This window comes from Meriones unguiculatus, chromosome 1 (assembly GCF_030254825.1).
Source record: "Meriones unguiculatus strain TT.TT164.6M chromosome 1, Bangor_MerUng_6.1, whole genome shotgun sequence".
Lineage (NCBI taxonomy): Eukaryota > Metazoa > Chordata > Mammalia > Rodentia > Muridae > Meriones > Meriones unguiculatus.
Genome location: NC_083349.1, coordinates 1870001 through 1887632, shown reverse-complemented (window position 1 = coordinate 1887632; position 17632 = coordinate 1870001). Strand labels below are relative to the sequence as shown.

General features: G+C 48.4%; 2 protein-coding genes across 9 annotated transcripts in view; one reads left to right on the top strand and one right to left on the bottom strand.

Annotated features, from left to right (window-relative positions):
• Positions 1–5533: 5533 nt before the first annotated feature.
• Positions 5534–6497, top strand: LOC110561875 (olfactory receptor 13C7-like). Its single transcript, XM_021658431.2, has one exon. The coding sequence runs from the start codon at positions 5547–5549 to the stop codon at positions 6495–6497; it is 951 nt and encodes a 316-aa protein (XP_021514106.1). The 5' UTR covers positions 5534–5546.
• Positions 6498–11661: 5164 nt separating this feature from the next.
• Positions 11662–17632, bottom strand: part of Tmem8b (transmembrane protein 8B) — a 23650-nt gene continuing 17679 nt past the window's right edge. For 5 of the 8 annotated variants that reach the window (XM_060378643.1, XM_060378644.1, XM_021658444.2 and 2 more), the window contains 3 exons: positions 13008–13154; positions 12771–12887; positions 11662–12526 (listed from right to left, as the gene is read on the bottom strand). In XM_060378643.1, coding sequence (XP_060234626.1) covers positions 12170–12526; positions 12771–12887; positions 13008–13154 — 621 coding nt within the window. In that variant the 3' untranslated portion in view covers positions 11662–12169. Of the gene's footprint in view, positions 12531–12770; positions 12888–13007; positions 13155–17632 lie in introns of all 8 variants that reach the window. The other 3 variants (XM_021658447.2, XM_021658448.2, XM_060378651.1) reach the window with 1 other exon arrangement.

The window sequence follows — 17632 nt, the reverse complement described above, 5'->3', positions numbered from 1 at the left end:
AAAAGTCTCATCATGGAAGCTGTAGCGTGTCCCACAGCACACCCTTTTGCCCACACTCCTTTACTTGCAAATGTTCATTGCAGTGAGTCATTGGCCTGGTTGGAGGCCTCTGGGGACTCCTCTCAGACATTCTGTTGTTGCCCTGTGTCATGGAGATCTTGCAGCTTTGGACCTGCAGGACCTGCCCCTTCATCTACTCCAGCAGATCATCAATAGGATTGATGTTGGGGTGGTGGATCTGGGCCTGGGTGGTGGCTGAGTTGGTCATCCCTCCAGCTCTCCAGCACCCACACCACCAGGTGCTCTCTATCACTGCCCTGGCAAGCTGACCCAATGCTGCAGCTGGCAAGCTGAGCTGCGCTCCAGAATGCTGCAGCCAGTGCGGGCCAGGGATAATTCTCCCGCTCTCACGACCTGGGGCCAGCTCTCCTGATGCCACAGGTGGGAAGGGGCAAGGGGTTAGTGGGCAGGCCATCTCTCCCTTGCCCAGGGCCTGCTTGCCCTGCTTCCCTGCCACTAGGGCCAGCCCCAGAGGCTGCCCAGCTGAGGTGCAGAGCCTGCTCAGCTGAGTGCTGCAGCCGGTGAGGGGGCATGCCTGTGACCTTAGCAGGAGATGGAGGTAGAAAGATCAGAAGTTAAAGGCAATCCTCAACCATATAGCAAGTCTGAGATCAGCCTGGGCTACATGAGATGCTTTCTCAAGGAAAAAAAAATTAGGGGCACAGTTACACATTAAGGGCACAAAACACATTAATCCATGGTATAATAATATACCAATCTTGATGTCCAACTAGAAAATAATGCTTAAATAAATCCAGGTGGAGTGCAATGGTGTAATATAATACAGACACCAGGAAACATTTCTTGAGAAATAGTGGATGAAAGGAAATTATTACAATGTAAGTAATGAGAGGAGAAAAGCAGATCACAAAACATTCCATCCTCCCTAATCTTATTTTTTAATTATTTGTGACGATAGTTGTGTCCTCTCTGGACAATGAGGTTATAGATAAGTATTGTTTTCTTGGTCTTTTCACTAGTATTCAATATTTCTAAACAAACATGACACTGAAATGATGGTACGCTTGTGCAGACGTGGGAGACCTCCTTGCCACAGAGTGGGGGTTCTGGAGCAGCAGAAGGGAGGAGGCTGGCACTGCAGGCCGTGTGAGCGGAGAGGGGAGTGCAGAACTGAAACAGTTGGAACGCTGACGCGCAGAGTAAAGCAGCTGCGAAGAGGAGACATGTCGGGTGCATGGTTTACCCGCACTGTTTGGGAGAAGAAACGGGAGACTGAGTGCTTTGGGGAAGTTTTTTGGTGGATAGAGATGCTACCACCGTGTGCTGTGGAGCAGAAGACAAGTGCAGACTGAGGAGACCCTGATCAGGTCTCAGACCTGTTGGGTTCAGGTGTCCCCCGAGGCAACAAACAGGCCTAGACGATCGCAGAGGCAGACAGAAAATAAGAGCTAACCATCCTATAACTTTTTACTTTAACTTGAGTTCCTGATAAAATTCCAGAAGGTATATTATGGCATAGTATGAAAAATTATAAATTCTTGCGTCTTATTTACAACTGCATTTTAGTATTTAAATTGTAAATGGTATCTCTATTGTAAAAGGCCAGGAAGGGAACTTGAAAGAGAAAACCTGTGAAAATTCACATGCCTGAATTGAGCTCTGCCTCTAACCACCCCTTCCTCACATGCACTTGGGAGTGGGGGTCCTCATACTCCTCCCAGTAAATAGCCTTCTTCAAAGTTGGATGGACAGATCCAAGACCATGCAGCAATTATGGAAGGAGATAATTCATTTTCCTGTGGAGGTACCCAGGCCTAGAAAAGGACCACTCCTGCTCCAGAGCCTGTGGCATACAAGGAGCAAGGTTACAGAAGGCCCAGCCTTCACATTCCCTGCCCACCTCACATCAGCCAGGATCTCCTGGGACAGGGCAAGGAATCTGGAGTCCCACGGGCCCAAGTCCCTCAGCTGGCAAACCTAAAAGTTTGTGAGCTTACAGAATTTAACTTTAAATTGGGCAGGGAGTATGTGGTCCCTGAAAAGGGAGCAGGCGGGCTGTGTGACAGGAGACATGGACACTGATCCTTGGGGACTTCAGCCTGACCCACCTTAGCACCGTGCACCTGCTGGTTATGAGCTCGGGACTACCCACCCCCTCGGCTCCGAGATCTTCAGACAGCTAGCAGGGCTCCAGATCCTCACGTAGGCTTATGCCACTGGCTCAGCAAGTCTGTGGGAAGGAGCATTCGTCTGGCATACTATTCTCAGTAACTCTTCTTCTTCTTCTTCTTCAAAATATTTAAAAGCCGAAGTACTTATTACATGACAATAATATCTACACTGACTGAATATTTACCACAAGCCAGTCACTATACCAACAGATATCCTGCATCCCCACTGACCTAAAATGTCACCATTTCCAAAGAAGCACTACCATCTACCTGTGACAGGTAAGGAAACTGAGGCTCAAAAGCTATTAGTAAACTGAGCATGGTGAAATGGCTCCATTGCTGAGTTGGAGGAACTTGGCCAAGGTCACACAGCAGAGTAAGAACAAAAGCCAGAAGTCTAACCCAAGTCTCTTTCCTCCCATCCCAGGGCTCCACCACACTTTCTTCTGCCTCCATGAGGAAAGCAGAGACATTCTGGGAGACACTCGGGGCCTCATACCCCTTGAATATGGTGTTTCTTTGGGACATAGCAATGTGTGACATCTAGACAGATGATAGAGTCACTTTAAAAAAAAAAATCTGTCCTGGTACTCTCCATGAAGACCAAGCTGACTTCAAACCTACAGTTCTCATGCCTTGGTCTCCTTTGCTATACTCTAGGCATACAGTACCATGCCTGTTTGGGAATAGATTTGAGTGTGAGATGCCAAGGTGCCCAAATGCAGTGCTGGTGTGCAGTAAGCTTGCTAGTTGTCTCTCTTCTGAACATGTGTCCAGCCCACATGGGCCTGGTGGTTTGTGGGTAGATGTGCCATGTGTCACTTCGGGGTCTGAGCACTTAAATGCTGATGGGGATGTTCCAGTGTGTCCTTCCCTAGCCATGACTGGTGATATCCTAAGTGGCAGAGACCCCCTTTGGCCAGTCTCTACAGAGAGTCCTCTGGAATCCACAGTATGTTTACATTAAGAAAGACACGTGTGTTGTGTTGATAGCTAGAATGATGAGGTTGTGTGTTACTGCAGCATAGCCCAGCACATCCTGACTGATGCTCCCTGGTGTCCCATCATGTGCCCAAGTTATGAGTCAAAGCTGCTGGTTGCCTGGCATCATGGCACTTTCTCCACATAGATTGGATTAGTTCTCATACCCTAATGTGTCATGAGCAGACCCTAAAGCTGTGGTGAAGCACACAATGCTCCTGATGTGGCTCCCCAGAAAAAGCAAGTGTCCCCAAGGCAGAACACTGCTCTTCCCCAACAGCTCTTTCAGGCAATCTCAGTATCACCTTTCCGGTGGCGGGGGAGATGTGCTCATGTTGGAGATCGGTATACGGGGCACACAGTTCAGCTGGAATGGCAATCTCTGGCCATTTGGGGAACAGGACACAGGAGGATAACAGTGACAAACTAGGTGTACCCCTTTCACTTCAATAACTCACTATTCAATAGTCTACTTAAAAGGGGGGGAAAGGGAGAGAAGGGAAAGGATAGAGGGGGACTCATAACAGAATGCAGTAAATACGTCTGCCAACAGCCAGGTGAGATACTGTTATCAGGAGGGCCAGAGTCATAGAAGGCATCCACACAGAGAGGGAGCACACGCTGAGCCTTGAGGCGTGGATGAGAAATGGCAGTCCAGCCCAAGGACCTCTCACAGCAAGAGGAATGAGCCTGGATTGTGGGGACTTTGATGAGGGAAGTGCCCCAACAGAACTGAAGGAAGTGTGTAGAAGAGATGCCATTCACATGAGGTAGGAGAAAAGAGCAGAGTCTGTTCACAAAAGCCTCAAATGCCTCTGCTGTTCCCACTTGGTCTCCTGTGACAGAGTAATGAAGAATGGAGCAGAGGCAGACGGATGCCTTTCACCTGATCTACAACTGTCAGAGCTGAACAGGATCTCTTTGTGACCACACACAATGACTAAGCTAGGTAGTGTCTTCAGAGCTCAGATTTGATTTCTTGAGAGACTCAGGGGCCTACAGCCCCAGGAGAGGAAGGGTGTGTCCAAGGTCGCTGAAAGCAAGAGGGTGAGTGGTTTTAAACTTCAGGAAGCAAAAGCCGCTGCCAGCTCTGCTGTTTCCACAGCACTTAGCACAGGCTCGCGGGCTCCCGGGCTCCCAGGTTTAACCCCCTGACCAGCAGCAGCTCTCCTGAGCAGGCATGCTCTTGTATTTCCCCCTTTAGAGTCGAGACTGTCCTGCAACTGCTTGTAAGAGCACGCTCTGGTGCTTTGTGATTAATTTTTTATTATTTTGCTCCCCAAGTTCTACTTGCAGACTATCATACCCCAAGTAATGCAATGTAACCTTGCCTCCAAAATTGTCCCTAATTGGCTAAATAAAAGGCCTACACACCTGGGCAGGGCAGAAGTGAGAGGAGGAGCTAAGGTTCAAGGGCTCTGCGAGGAGAATCATGGGAAGGAGAGAGAAGAGCAGAGAGAGGAGGAGAAAGCGGTACCGCCTTGAGTTAGCATGTAGAGTACCGCGTGGCAGGAGGAATTTATTCTGTATTAGCGTGGAGAGAAACAGACTACATAGAAAGCATCTGCACATACTTATGGAATATTGGATGGGAAGTAGCTCAGATAGGAATGATTAAAACAATTGGCACGGGACATGGGGCTGGTCGGATATAAGCCCCCTAAGCTACCTTGTTACCACCCAGACCAGCACTCAGATTTACACATCCCGGGGAGCCAAAGTACCCCGTGCTGGGTGGCATGTCCATCGAGCGCCTGCCAGCGCTCCTCTTGTCTCAGGCAGTAACTATGACAAGTGTAAAAATCCACCCCCCCTTCTTTTTCTTTTGGAGCACTGGCACCCGAAACAATACACAAAGTAGGTACTCAGTGAATACCCAGTGGGTGGATGAAGCTGAAATGCTTCAGACACAAATATCATGTGAAGCAATAATCTAGAAAAGAGCGTCCTTTGAACAGTCAAGGACACTTGACAAGTTGGGTGTGACGGCACTCACCTGTGACACCAGTACTCAGGGGGATGGAGACTTAGAGGCCAGCCTGGGTTATAGAGGGAGACCCTAGCTCAATAAATAAATAAATAAATACCTTTATATTTCTAAAAAAGACGTCAAACACGAGTGTCCTCTGAGCACCACTGTGGAGAACAGTGCGGCTTTTAGGGGCCAGAATGTGCCGCATTCTCCCCTAGCTATGTCAACAGAACTGGAGGCCAAGAGGGCAAGCTATAGTCCTAAGCCCAACTCTCTCATTACACAGATGGTGGAACTAAATTCCCGAGAGAGAGGCTGACCCGATGCAGGTCCCACACCCGACCTGCTCATTTTCCATCCAGCCAGAGCTGTGTGGTGCAAGCGGCAAAAGACGGAATGCAATGGATGGGACAAACCACACAGCTGTGACCGAGTATGTCCTGCTGGGCCTCCAGGGGCACCGGGGCCTGGAGACAGCCCTGTTTGTGCTCTGCCTGGGCATCTACTGTGCTACTCTCCTGGGGAACGCCTTCCTTCTGGGGCTGATCATGCTGGACCCCCACCTGCACAACCCCATGTACTTCTTTCTCAGTAACCTCTCGCTCATAGACATCTGTGGCACCTCTTCCTTCACACCTCTGATGCTACACAACTTCCTGGATGTCCAAAGGACCATCTCCTTCCCCAACTGTGCTCTGCAGATGTACATGACCCTGGCACTAGGTGCTACAGAGTGCCTGCTTCTGGCTGTGATGGCCTATGACCGGTATGTGGCTATCTGCCAGCCACTTCGCTACTCAGAGCTCATGACTGGGCAGCTATGCGTGCAGATGGCAGTAATAAGTTGGGGAACAGGCTTTGCCAACTCACTGCTACAATCCATCCTTACCTGGCATCTCCCTTTCTGTGGTCATAATGTCATCAACCATTTCTTCTGTGAGATCTTGGCAGTGCTGAAACTGGCCTGTGGGGACATCTCCCTCAATGCCCTGATATTAATGGTGGCCACAACTGTCCTGACAATGACCCCACTTGTGCTCATATGCTTCTCTTACATTTTCATCCTGGCTACCATTTTTAGGGTACCCTCTGCCGCAGGTAGGACCAAAGCTTTCTCCACCTGCTCTGCCCACCTCACAGTGGTAGTGATTTTCTATGGAACCATCTCCTTCATGTACCTCAAGCCCAAAAACAAAGACCCCAGTGTGGATAAGATTATCACATTATTCTATGGGATTGTAGCACCCTCACTAAACTCCTTCATCTATAGTCTGAGGAACACGGAGGTGAAAGCTGCTGTCACAGCCCTGGTGAGGGGAGGTCTACTCACCAGGAAAATGTCCCACTTTTAACTCTTATCCTCTATCTTTGTCAGTCAGTAGAGGCTAAGTTCTGTTGTGGTAATGACATCAAATTTTCAGTGGCTTAAAAACCATTAAGGTCTGTTTCTCACTCGTGTTTCGGGTCTATTAGATCTTGGCTGGGCTCTGCCGTGTATCACCCTGTGGGGAATCGGGATAACGTAGTTACAATCCAGAACACTGCGGATCCCCATGGCCAAAGGAGAGAGGGAAGCAGGCCCAGACTCTCACAGCTTCCACTCGGAAGTGGCACAGGCTGCCTGTCTCACTGGCCAACAGTGAGACAGCCACGTCTAACAGAATGGTTCAGAGGAGAAGCTCAGTCTGGCACATGCCTGGAAAAAAGGGATGACTCAGAGATGTCTGAGACCTAGTGACCAACACACTTCCGGTCAGCCCAACAGGAAGTAGAGACTTGGTTTCCTTTGCCCTGCTCTCTTCTCCTCAGACCCACACCGGGCCATTATCCAGCAATATTCCTGTCAGCTTGCTAATGGCAGCTCTGGACCAGGACAGGCAAACTAGGCTAGCAGCCTGCTTCCTGTAGTTTCCTCTTTGCACGGGTTTGGTTAGGAGATGCCAACGTGAGCAATGCCCGGCCCTGCGGCACCGCCACACTGAGTCCTCGTCAGCAGCCCTTCCTGCTCTAGCCAGGTCCCCCTCCCTGAGCTGCTCTCAGGCCAAGTGCAACAATTTGTCAAAAGGTGCCTACTTCTGAACGCCCGGTGAATCATTAAGCTTGAAGACATTGGAGGCTGGACACAGTTTTCATTTGTCTCCTCACCTCCAAGCTACCTTTACTCTCCTTCCCTCACAGCCTTATCCTAACTGCCAGCCCATCAGGCCTGTAAAAGCTTCAGCCCCAGCACCAAAAGCTAAGATTCCAGCTTGCATGGATTTAACAGCTCCCATGATTGTCTAAGTTTTGTACTGATACAGTCTTATAAAAATACCTTGTCCCCCCAAACACTGAACTATTGGCAGACTTCATAGTAAATAATATCCCTGAGATTATTTAAGACCTTGTGTTTAACCTGCTGTCCTACTGTGCACTCAGCTTGAGTTTAACCTGACTTTGAGAATAATGTAACCAGTCTTACTAGGTGCTGGATTCTCCATGCAGTCTGCTTTAACCTTATGTGTTTGTCCATGACCTTGATCCAGAATAATATGTGTGTGGTAATCATTTGCTGAAAACAGCAAGCTGGAAGCAACTTTAAAACAAATGCTTGCCATAAATGCTGACAGCAACATTCAGGTATAGGTTGATAACATCTGTGTGGTTTTGTTTATTTATCTTGGGTAGATAGAGGGGCAGGAAAGTTACTTTTTAAAACTGTTTAAGCTTTTGGTAAGAATTCCTCATTTCTGTCCTAAGCAATTTGTCCTGTGCAAACAGTTCAACGCCAGTTTTTGTTTTGTTTTGTTTTGTTTTAGATAAACACAGGACATTCTGAGAGACACAGGGACAGGCACACATTTAGACACAGAAAAGATAACAAGGACAGTCAGACATCAGACACCAACACACACAAATAGACAAACTACAGACAGGCCAAATCACAAACTACAGACAGAAGACACAAGAAGACACGTGAAGATTTCAAATTTTGTCTCATTGTTGGTCAAATTAATCCAAGAAAGTAGAGCATAGTGGTACATTCCTTTAATCCCAGCACTCAGGAAGAAGAGACAGGTAGATCTTCATGGATTTGGAGTCAACCTGGTCTACATAGTGAGTTCCAGGCCAACCAGGGCTATACAGTGAGACCCTTTCTCAAAAAAATAAGAAAATTTTAAATCCAGAGAAAGTGCTTTGTTTCCACCCTTTAACGCAACGTCGGCATACTTCAGTGTTCTTTGGGTTGTCTAATGTGTTAACTGCCCGTGATCGCTACAATAAACTCCTTGCGTCACTTTTCTGGCTTCCCACTATCAAATCATTAACTCTAAAGGACTTTGGCTGAGTCCTCAAGGCCCTCAGGCGTCTGGCCCTACCTGCTTCCACAGGCTGACTCCCTCTCCCCTATGTGGACCGAGCTCTCCTTACATCACTGTACTGGCTCCCGCCCCCGGGCTTTGCTCATGCTATTCATGGATCACACCAACGTCGTTTTCAGGCCGTTTTAGACAATATCTCCCTCACATATTTGACATATTTTGAGGTTGTCTTCTTTATATATTATGGCACTTTGTTGGGACCCTTCATCTGGGATGAGTGCTCCTTTGGGACAAGATGCCACCGGGTCCAACACATCCCTGTGGCGCTAACGGCGCTTTCCTTTCAAGATTGTCGAACCTTCACACGGGAGTTGTCATGTCACCACCCGGCAACACTGAGCCGGTGTTATACTCAGCAGTGTGGGAGGTGGGTGGGCAGGGACCCAGGGTGCCTGTGTGTACAGATACACAGAAGGAAGCAGCCATCAGTACTGGTCACAGCCCCCATGTCCAAGGCTTGCTGCATCTTAGATGACCCCAGTGATAGCTAAGGGCTCCGGGCCTGGTTCAGCTGCTTCACATGGTCCTGTCTTCTTGCTAGCCGCCCCCCACCCACCAGCACTCCACAAATACCTCTATTCAAAATGTTCCAAAGTTCCCATCATCCCCAGTCACAAGTGTCAGTACTTCAGGGGCTGGTACCACAACCCAAGTCAAAAAGAGACTGGTCATTCTGGACTTCCTCACCCCACCACACATGCCATTGGGTGCCAAGTCTGATGTCTGCCTCCTGGAGCTCTTAAATCGGTGTCCTCCTTGCACTTCCCTTTCAGACAGTGTGGAGCTGTGGCACCGCGCTCTCCTCCCCAAACACATCCTTCACACCAACCACCAAAGCACCAGTTTGTCCGTGCTACTCTCCTGCTCACTTCCCTTTTCCCAGAATCCACCTCCATCTATTCAATCATTAGCTGCTTACCTTCATCACCCCACCTTTCCCCAACCTTCTCTCCCCTCTTCTGTCTTTTCTCTCCCCTTTCCCTCCCCCATCTCCTCCCACCACCCAATTTCTCCAGGCCTACCTCACTCTTTACAGGTCCCTAAATATCAGTCTTTCCTCCCTCTCTTTCTCCCCAAAATGGTAACCCTTTCCAAACCTGCCATGACCTTTGTCTGTTGTGTGTGTAATAAGCTGGGCACTACATGTCCTAAGTATGTCAGTGACTGGGAACCAGTGGGAATGATTGTCTTGGGAAGGAAGAAAAGATGGGCACTCATCACCATAAAGAATCTTTCCCAACATGTTGGCATTATGGCAACTCATTTAATTCTCTAAAGATGCTCTTCACCAGAAGTTCGTTCCAGCCCAACAGCGTAGGGTGTGTCCCCATTCCCTTCCCTCTTCATTGCCTTCTATCCTCTTGTCAAGTCAGTCCTGAGCCCTGGCTATTGGGTCAACTGCCCTCACGAGCGGTTCCATCGTCTCAGGGTGAGACTGGCTTATCTCCCATCCAGGCACTGAGTGGCCTCAGCCCTGCTTAGCTTCCAGAGCAGCAAGCACAGATGTGCTGGGGTGGTACGGTCATAGATAAGGTAAGGAAAGCATCTATTTTTTTTTGTGTGTGTGTATGTGTGCTTGTGTCTGTGTGAGCATGCGCCACGTGTGTGGAGAGGTGCCATGGAGTCTAGAGCTGTTGCCTCCTCTGGAACAGTAGTTCCAGCATCATAGCCTGTAATTATGCAGGAAATTGAACTCAGGTCCTCTGGAAGAGCAATGCATGCTCTTAGCCGCTGAGCCATTTCTCCAGTCATTTTATTTTACTTAATTTTATTTTATTTAAGAGAGGGTCTATGTAACCTTGGCTGGCTTTAACTCATGTTAACTCACCAGCTCTTGCCCCCAGAATGCTGGGATTAAAGGCATGCACCACCATACCTGGCCCAAGAAAAGCACTTCTGATACAGGAACGGACACCCAGCCCATACACCTTCACTCCTGGCCACTCAGTCAGCTACTTTATTCTGCACTCAGTGCCCCAGGGAAGAGATATGACTGCAGAGAGTAAAGAATAAAGTGGAATTTTCTAGGCTTTGAGCTTCAAAGACCCGGGCTGTGGAGAGAATAGAAAGGACTTAAGGCACAGAGAAAAGATTTGGTAGAAATGTGAGGCTATCTTCCTCTCCAGATTGACAGGCGAGAGGGGCGAGGAGGAAGGAGGAAGTGTGAGCACTGTCCCAGGTTCCCTAAAGAGACCAGACCTGGGCCCCTGGCTGCGTCTACAGAGTTAAATGAGAAAACAACTCATCTTTTACCCTATCAAGTAAAACCCAGCACGGGACCCCAGAAGCCTGGCTTCATGCTGTATCTTGGTAGCCAAGTGAGAACATCTCATGTGGCACAGAACTTGGGGACAGAAACTCGGGGCAAGGCAGACAGAACAAGATGCCTCTCAGTGTTTAGCTGCCTGTCTGACCACTGATTGGGAACCAGCTGGGATGTCTGAGCACTCAGACGGACACTGGGGGCCAGAAAGAGTGTTCTCCTAGTATCTCAGCATAAGACAAGATCCTCAAAACTCATGGGAAAACTACGGGAAAAGAAGTCCAGCTGCCCACGTCTGTAATTCCAGGCCCCAGAGAATCATGAGATCCAGGCCAGAAGAAAACAAACTATATACATAATGAGAGACTCCTCTCTCTCCTCTCTGTCTGTCTCTCTGTCTCTGTCTCTGTCTCTCATACAATCACACATACTACAAGAAAGGAAATATCAATTCATACAAGATTATTTCTGGCATGTGAGAAAAATGGAAGCTTAAAATAGTAATCCATTCTTGTACATCTGAGATTTGTACCTGTTACTCCAATTCCCTAGCACTTTAGCTTCCTTCTCTGTTACTCCAATTCCCTAGCACCTTCCTTCCCTTCTCTCACGGGGCCAGTCTGTCTCTATATATACACAGCAAGCACACGCACACACGCACGCACACAACCCTCTTCACCACTGCAGACTAGGATCCATAACAATTGGGAATTTGGAATTAAACATGGGGACCAGATGAGAGGAATGCAGGTGTGCAAACACAGGGCAGAAGCCAGACAGCAGCTTCCAGCAGCTTCTTCAGGAAGGTCCCATCACTCCCACAATTTCCTCAGTGTCCCTCTTCCCTCCATTTTCCCACACCCTGGCCCCACAAGGGACAAAAAGGCAGCACAGATCAGTACATACTTCATTGGAGACATACCAGGCTCCACCTATACCAAATCAGGACACCAGCATCGACCTCTCTTGCCTTTCTGCCCAGCACAGCAGCTCAAGACCAGTGTTGCTGAGCCACTGCGAAAATCTGCTGGCTGTTTCTACAAGATGGACTCCTTTCTCCCTCTGCACCGATAACACATTCCTGGTGAAAATGTGTCTCCTTGGGAAGTATCTCATGTCTGTAGGAGGGTCCCCTATCCCTGGGAAGGGCTCCACACCCCTAGGGACTCCTTGGTCCTCATGGGGCTCAATGGCCTGCATAGCTCATCCTTAAGAAGGACTCCATAAACACAGGAGGATTCTAGGCTCTCAAGAAATCCTCCATGTCTTGAGAAAGCCTCCCGTCCCTGAAAACAGTCATCCTTGAGAAAGACTGCATGTCTTTAAGAAGCACAACTTGTCCCTTGGTCCTAGGAGGGCTCCACAGCTCCAGGAGGAACCCTAGGTAGGATTCACATCCCTACGAGCCTGGCCCAGAGCCCCTCTCAGCTAGCACAGATGCTGCTGACAGTGGGCCCTCCTGGGCCCACGAGGCCCAGCTCCTCCTGTTCGTTGATACACAGCTGGTAACCACAGCCCCGGGCCCGGGCTCCAGATGGGACCTGATGGTCAGTCTTGGCGCGAGGAGGCAGCAAGAAACCCACACTGCCAGCAATAAGCATATGCCAAATGCTATGAATGTAGAAGTAGTTGTCCCGGGTCTCCACGAAAGCGTACAGTAGGACAGCACTGCCAGCAATAAGGCTGCCCGGGCACAGGTAGAAGAGCCAGCGGCGCCATGTTGGTGGGTAACAGTGTCGGCGCCGGACGCTGCGAACTGTCTGAGGGAAGCAAAGAAGTAGGATTCAGGAATACAGGGCTCCGGAATCTAAGCCAGAGACAGTTCAGACTTCCCTGAGCCCTGGGTGTAACCTAGAAGGCACCCACCAGAACCTGAGTGGCCACTGTGGCTGTTGATGATGACAGAATGCAAGGCTACCTTAAATTAGGGACCAAATAACCAGCACCCTGTATTCACTCCCGCTCCTTGGTTTACCCTTCACAGGTCTTTCCACTCTTACCCAAGCCGTGGCCAAGATCCCGAGGGCAAAGAGGCTGGGTCCAAGCAGGTTCCAAAGTCCATGCCGGTCAAGCTGCAGGGCCATGGACAGCAGCATGGCCCCCAGCAAATACAGCACCTACAGAGAGAGGACTCCAGGGCTGGGCCAGGATGTGGCAGCACTGGGAAAAGCCTCAAGCATGAGTGAATTATAAATAGGTTAGCTATGCTTGTCTCCCAGGACCCACTCTGGACTGACCTGCTTGATCACAGGCTGCAGACGAGCCATGGCAATGACGGTGACCCATACTGACATTAAGGAGCCCAGAAAATCACAGAACTGAAGCACATCGTAGTCCATGATGCAGAAAACCACAATGCCCGGCTGGTCACAGGCATGATAGAACTGCAAGAAGGAACAGCAGGAGTTAAAAGGCCTTGAGACCACAAGTCCAGGGCCATGAAACCAAAGACAGACCCCATGGGGGCTACTTCTCTGTAGAGAGCCAGAGGTCAGAGGTCACAGGTAAGCAATACTAGGAAATGCCTGATTCCTTTACTCTCTTCTCTTTTTCAGATTTGTGTATGGATGTTTTGCCTGTACATATGTCTGTGTACGCATGCAGTCCCCACAAAGGCACACAAAAAGGACATACAATCCACTGAAACTGGAGTTACAGACAGTTGGGAGGCACCAAGAGGTTCTGGGAATAAGAGCAGCCAGTTCTCTTAACCACTGAGCCATCTCTCCAGCCCTGACTTACTCACTCTTGAGAACAATATGGCAGTGAGGTGTGGCCTGCTTTCTGCAGCTCAGACGCTGGTCCTTTGCATCCTCTCCCTGCTTTTGGGATCCGCTATGTAGAGTACCCAGCCAGGGCTCAGGGCAGAGCGATCATTACCCCCATGCTTACTGAGTCTCATCTACAATCTCATCTCAGGCCTAAATAGCATCTGGGTCTGGTTTCTTAGGCAACTCAGGCTCTGAACTAGGCTTCACTCTCATAATTTACCTCATCAGACCCACTTCAACACCCCCACCCCAATGCCAACAGGGCAGGAAGCTCAGGAAGAAAAAAAAGGCAGTGCCTGTGGCCATAAACAGCGGGCATGGTATGGCCATAAAGAGTGGCACTATGGCCACGGAGAGTAGTATGGTACTCATACCAGGACACCATGTGATAAAGGGACACAGCCCCTCTCCTTAACCATGAAGAAGCAACATTTGAATATAGATTCACTGGACATTAATTGTTCCCTGACCCATTCTGAAACAGGGTGTGACTCCTTTGCTCAGGCAAGCCTAGAACTTCGTTGGCAGCTCAAGCTGACCTCAGATGTGCAGCAATCCTGTCTTGGCATCCTGAGTGCTGGCTATTTGGCTAGTCTCCTCTTTCAAAATCGGATGTAAAAACTATGAGCCACTAAATAAGCTATCAGACACTGGTTTCTGACTTGGGTTTGCTTTTCAAGCTTATTTTATGCTCCAGGCTTAATCACTGTCTTGTACCTGCCTTTGGGGCACACAGAGAGGAAAGCTTAACAGACTCAGGAAGAAGGGTCTTGTGATGAATCAGAGGAGGGAAGACACAGAGCAGCAGGACTGTGGAGGCGTGTTAAGAAGGACTGCAGTCGTGTTCTGCTAATATCATCCTAATTTGTACTAACTACATCTTCACTTTGGACACTACACATACGGCAGTCTGGAAAAAGTTAACTAAATTGTAGAATTTTACAATTTTAGACGTGGGCTATACCTGGGCTTTTGCAGATGTGATCCCAGAACTCGGGTAGCAGTAAAGGTTCATGGCTTGGACTGTAAAGCTAAAGTACTGCAATGTTCTTTTGTTTATTTTAATTTGGTTAGATTTTCCTAAGTGGCTCTTATCTTTTAAGAGTTTTGAGAGGTTCAGGACATGGCTCAGTGGTAGAGTATGTATTCACTTTCTGGGGGAAGAAAGGAAAGAAGGGAAATAGGGAGAAGAGGAGGAAAAACTGGGGGGGGGAGGGCTATTGGAAAAACATAGCCTGAAGCGTTACACTTCAGTCTGTGTTGCTCTATGTCCTCCTGCAGTCAGAGAAGGATATGAACCCATGTCCAGTGTCCTGTGACATGGGTGTGACGTAGCTGAGTGGGGCCTGGCTGAGTGAGAATCTACCAATCACTGTCCCCACTGGGCAACGCAGTCAACGCCCCTCATCTACAGAGCACGAGAATTAAGGTGTCCACCCATTATTTTACACAATCATGAGAATTAGCGGTGTTATAGGACATTTTATTCTGTGTTCAGATTCTGTCGCTGCCAGCTTCTGATCTCATTATCTGAATTGCTAAAGAATCAAGTGCCATGTTTCTGGCCTTTTTCTTAAGAGAATATTTTATATCTATAAATTCCTAATCTAAGACTTGCTGCCTGCTCCTGTACCCCAGATAAGTACCACCATGCCACTTCCAGGGGTAAACTGCCCTAGATCTTGAGACAAGGAGGACACTTACCTACTCTCCTAGTACTGCCAACTACAAAGTAGTCCATGAGTCCTTAAACAGGCATGTTTGTGAAATGAAATAAGGCTGAACTCTTAGTTCAGAATGGGAAAGAAAAGACAATAGGACCCCTGTGCCCAGAAAACTAGATGATGTTTTGAGCACATGGAAAAGAGCAGAGTTACAATCCATAACTTAAAGAACCTTAAAGCCACACACACCACCTTTTTTGAGAAAGTGGGGCTTGGGGCTGGAGAGACAGTTTGACAGTTAAGAGTACAGGCTGCTCTAGCCAAAGACCCCAGTACAGTTCCCAGCAGCCACAAGATGACTCAAACCCTCCTGTAACTCCAGGTTTAGAAGATTCAGTGCCCTCCTCAGGCCTCCATGGGCCCTGCAAGCGCATGGCGCACAAACATTCATGTACACAGAGTAAAACATAACTCTTTAAAAGCAAAGTGGGGGTTCTGTATGTGGAGTGGGAGGAAGTGAGGCTCCTCCAGTTCCTACTAGGAGAAAGCTCTTTTCAGGTTGGTATGCCTTTGTACCATCCAGCCTAGAAGATTCCAGGACAGATGTCTGTGCAAAGTTCAAGCAGTAAGAATGTTCTCTTACAGCTCCTGCTATAGTAAGCTGTTCTTACTAATTCTGAGTCACTCTAGACCTCCATGAAGCCAGCAGGGTGCAGTGGTGCATGCCTGTGATCCCAGCACTCGGGAGAGGAATCCCAGCAGAGGCGGGTGGATCTCTGTGAGTTTGAGGGCAGCCTGGTCTACAAAGTGAGTTCAGGACAGCCTCGGCTACACAGAGAAACCCTATCTCGAAAAACCAAGAAAAAAGAAAAACCTGCATGAGGCCAAGAGTGGGCTGGTAGAACAGATTTGCGAAGGATTCCGTGAGCAACAGCAGACAGGGCACCTGGCAGCATCTAATGTAAAAGTAGACTCTATCAGACCAGGCTGAAAAGGAGCCAGGTTGGCTGGGGTGCACTGGTCCCAGCCGGTAGCCTGGCTACCGCCTCCTCTGTGGCTGACTACCTAGGAAAACCCCACCACCCTCGCTTGAACACATATGCCTACTACCTTCGCCTAGGCCTTGAAACATTTCTGTGATCTGGATACCGTGAAAATAAATACTGACTTCTGTGATATGCAGCTTTTTAATTACATTTTATAGGGTGTGTATGTGTTTGCATTTCTAGGCAGTCATTCTCTCCTTCCTCTACATAAGGAGACTGAGCTCGGATTCCCAGGCTCAGTGGCATGCTTTTCCTTACTGAATATTGCACAGACATGGTCTTTTGTGATATTCTTGTTACCAAAACTCACAGAAAATCAAAAGCCATCTAAGATTTTGGCAGTGCTCACAGGAAGGCCTTGCATGTCACAATTTGCCAAGAAGCTTCAGATGACATGAAAAGATATGCAGATGTCGGACCTTGGTAGGGAGCAAACCTATCGGGTGGCTCCTAATAGAAGAGATGCACTTCTGCCTTGCCTAAGTTGGAAATCTCAGAGAAGAAACTTCGAAGGGTCCAGAATAGGAACAGGGAGACTCAACACTATAAATGTAGCTGAGTGTAGCGGTGAATATCGTTAATCGCACACTCAGAGTCAGCCATGTGTCTCTGTGAGCTTGAGGGTAGCCGGGTTCACACAGAGTTCCAGGCCAGCCAGGCTGCACAGTGGTACCTTGTTTCAAAACAGAGAGGCAAACAAAACCTCCTATAAATCTACATCAGAATGAATTCCTTTAAACTAGAATTTTACGTCATATTACCATTTCCCATGATGCCTCAGGATGAAGTTTCTCCAGATTCTTTAGATTTTTGATAAACTGTCCAAAATAAAAGCCCCTCTGCATCCAAAAGATCTCATGGAAATCAATAAGGCCAGGGTGACTGAAAGAGGGTGGGGCACACATGCTTTTATGTCATAAAAATGAACATGCTACAGACAGAAATCAATGGAACATGTCTGTAATCTTAGCTCAGGTTTGAGGCCAGCCTGGGCTATGTGGGGAGTTTAGGCCAAGCTGGTCTATAGATTAAAACTCCATCTCAAAAAAATAAGAAAAAGAAAGGGAGAGAGAGAGAGAGAGAGAGAGAGAGAGAGAGAGAGAAAGAAAGAAAGAAATAAAGAAAGAAAGAAAGAAAAAAGGAGAGTGAGGTGAGATGGCTGGAAAGACCAGCGAACAGAGGAGCCTCACACGGTGAAAGTGAAGAACGACTCCATGATGGTTCCAGAGAAAAGGTGAAGGTGGACACAAGCCCACATTCAAGCCAGCTTCATTGTGTTCAGCCAGTATCTCTTCTACCTTTGATGTGGGCAGAGTGTGTAAGCTAATGCACAAGGTGCCTGACAAAAACGGCCACTTTTACACTTCACAGGGCTGGGGCA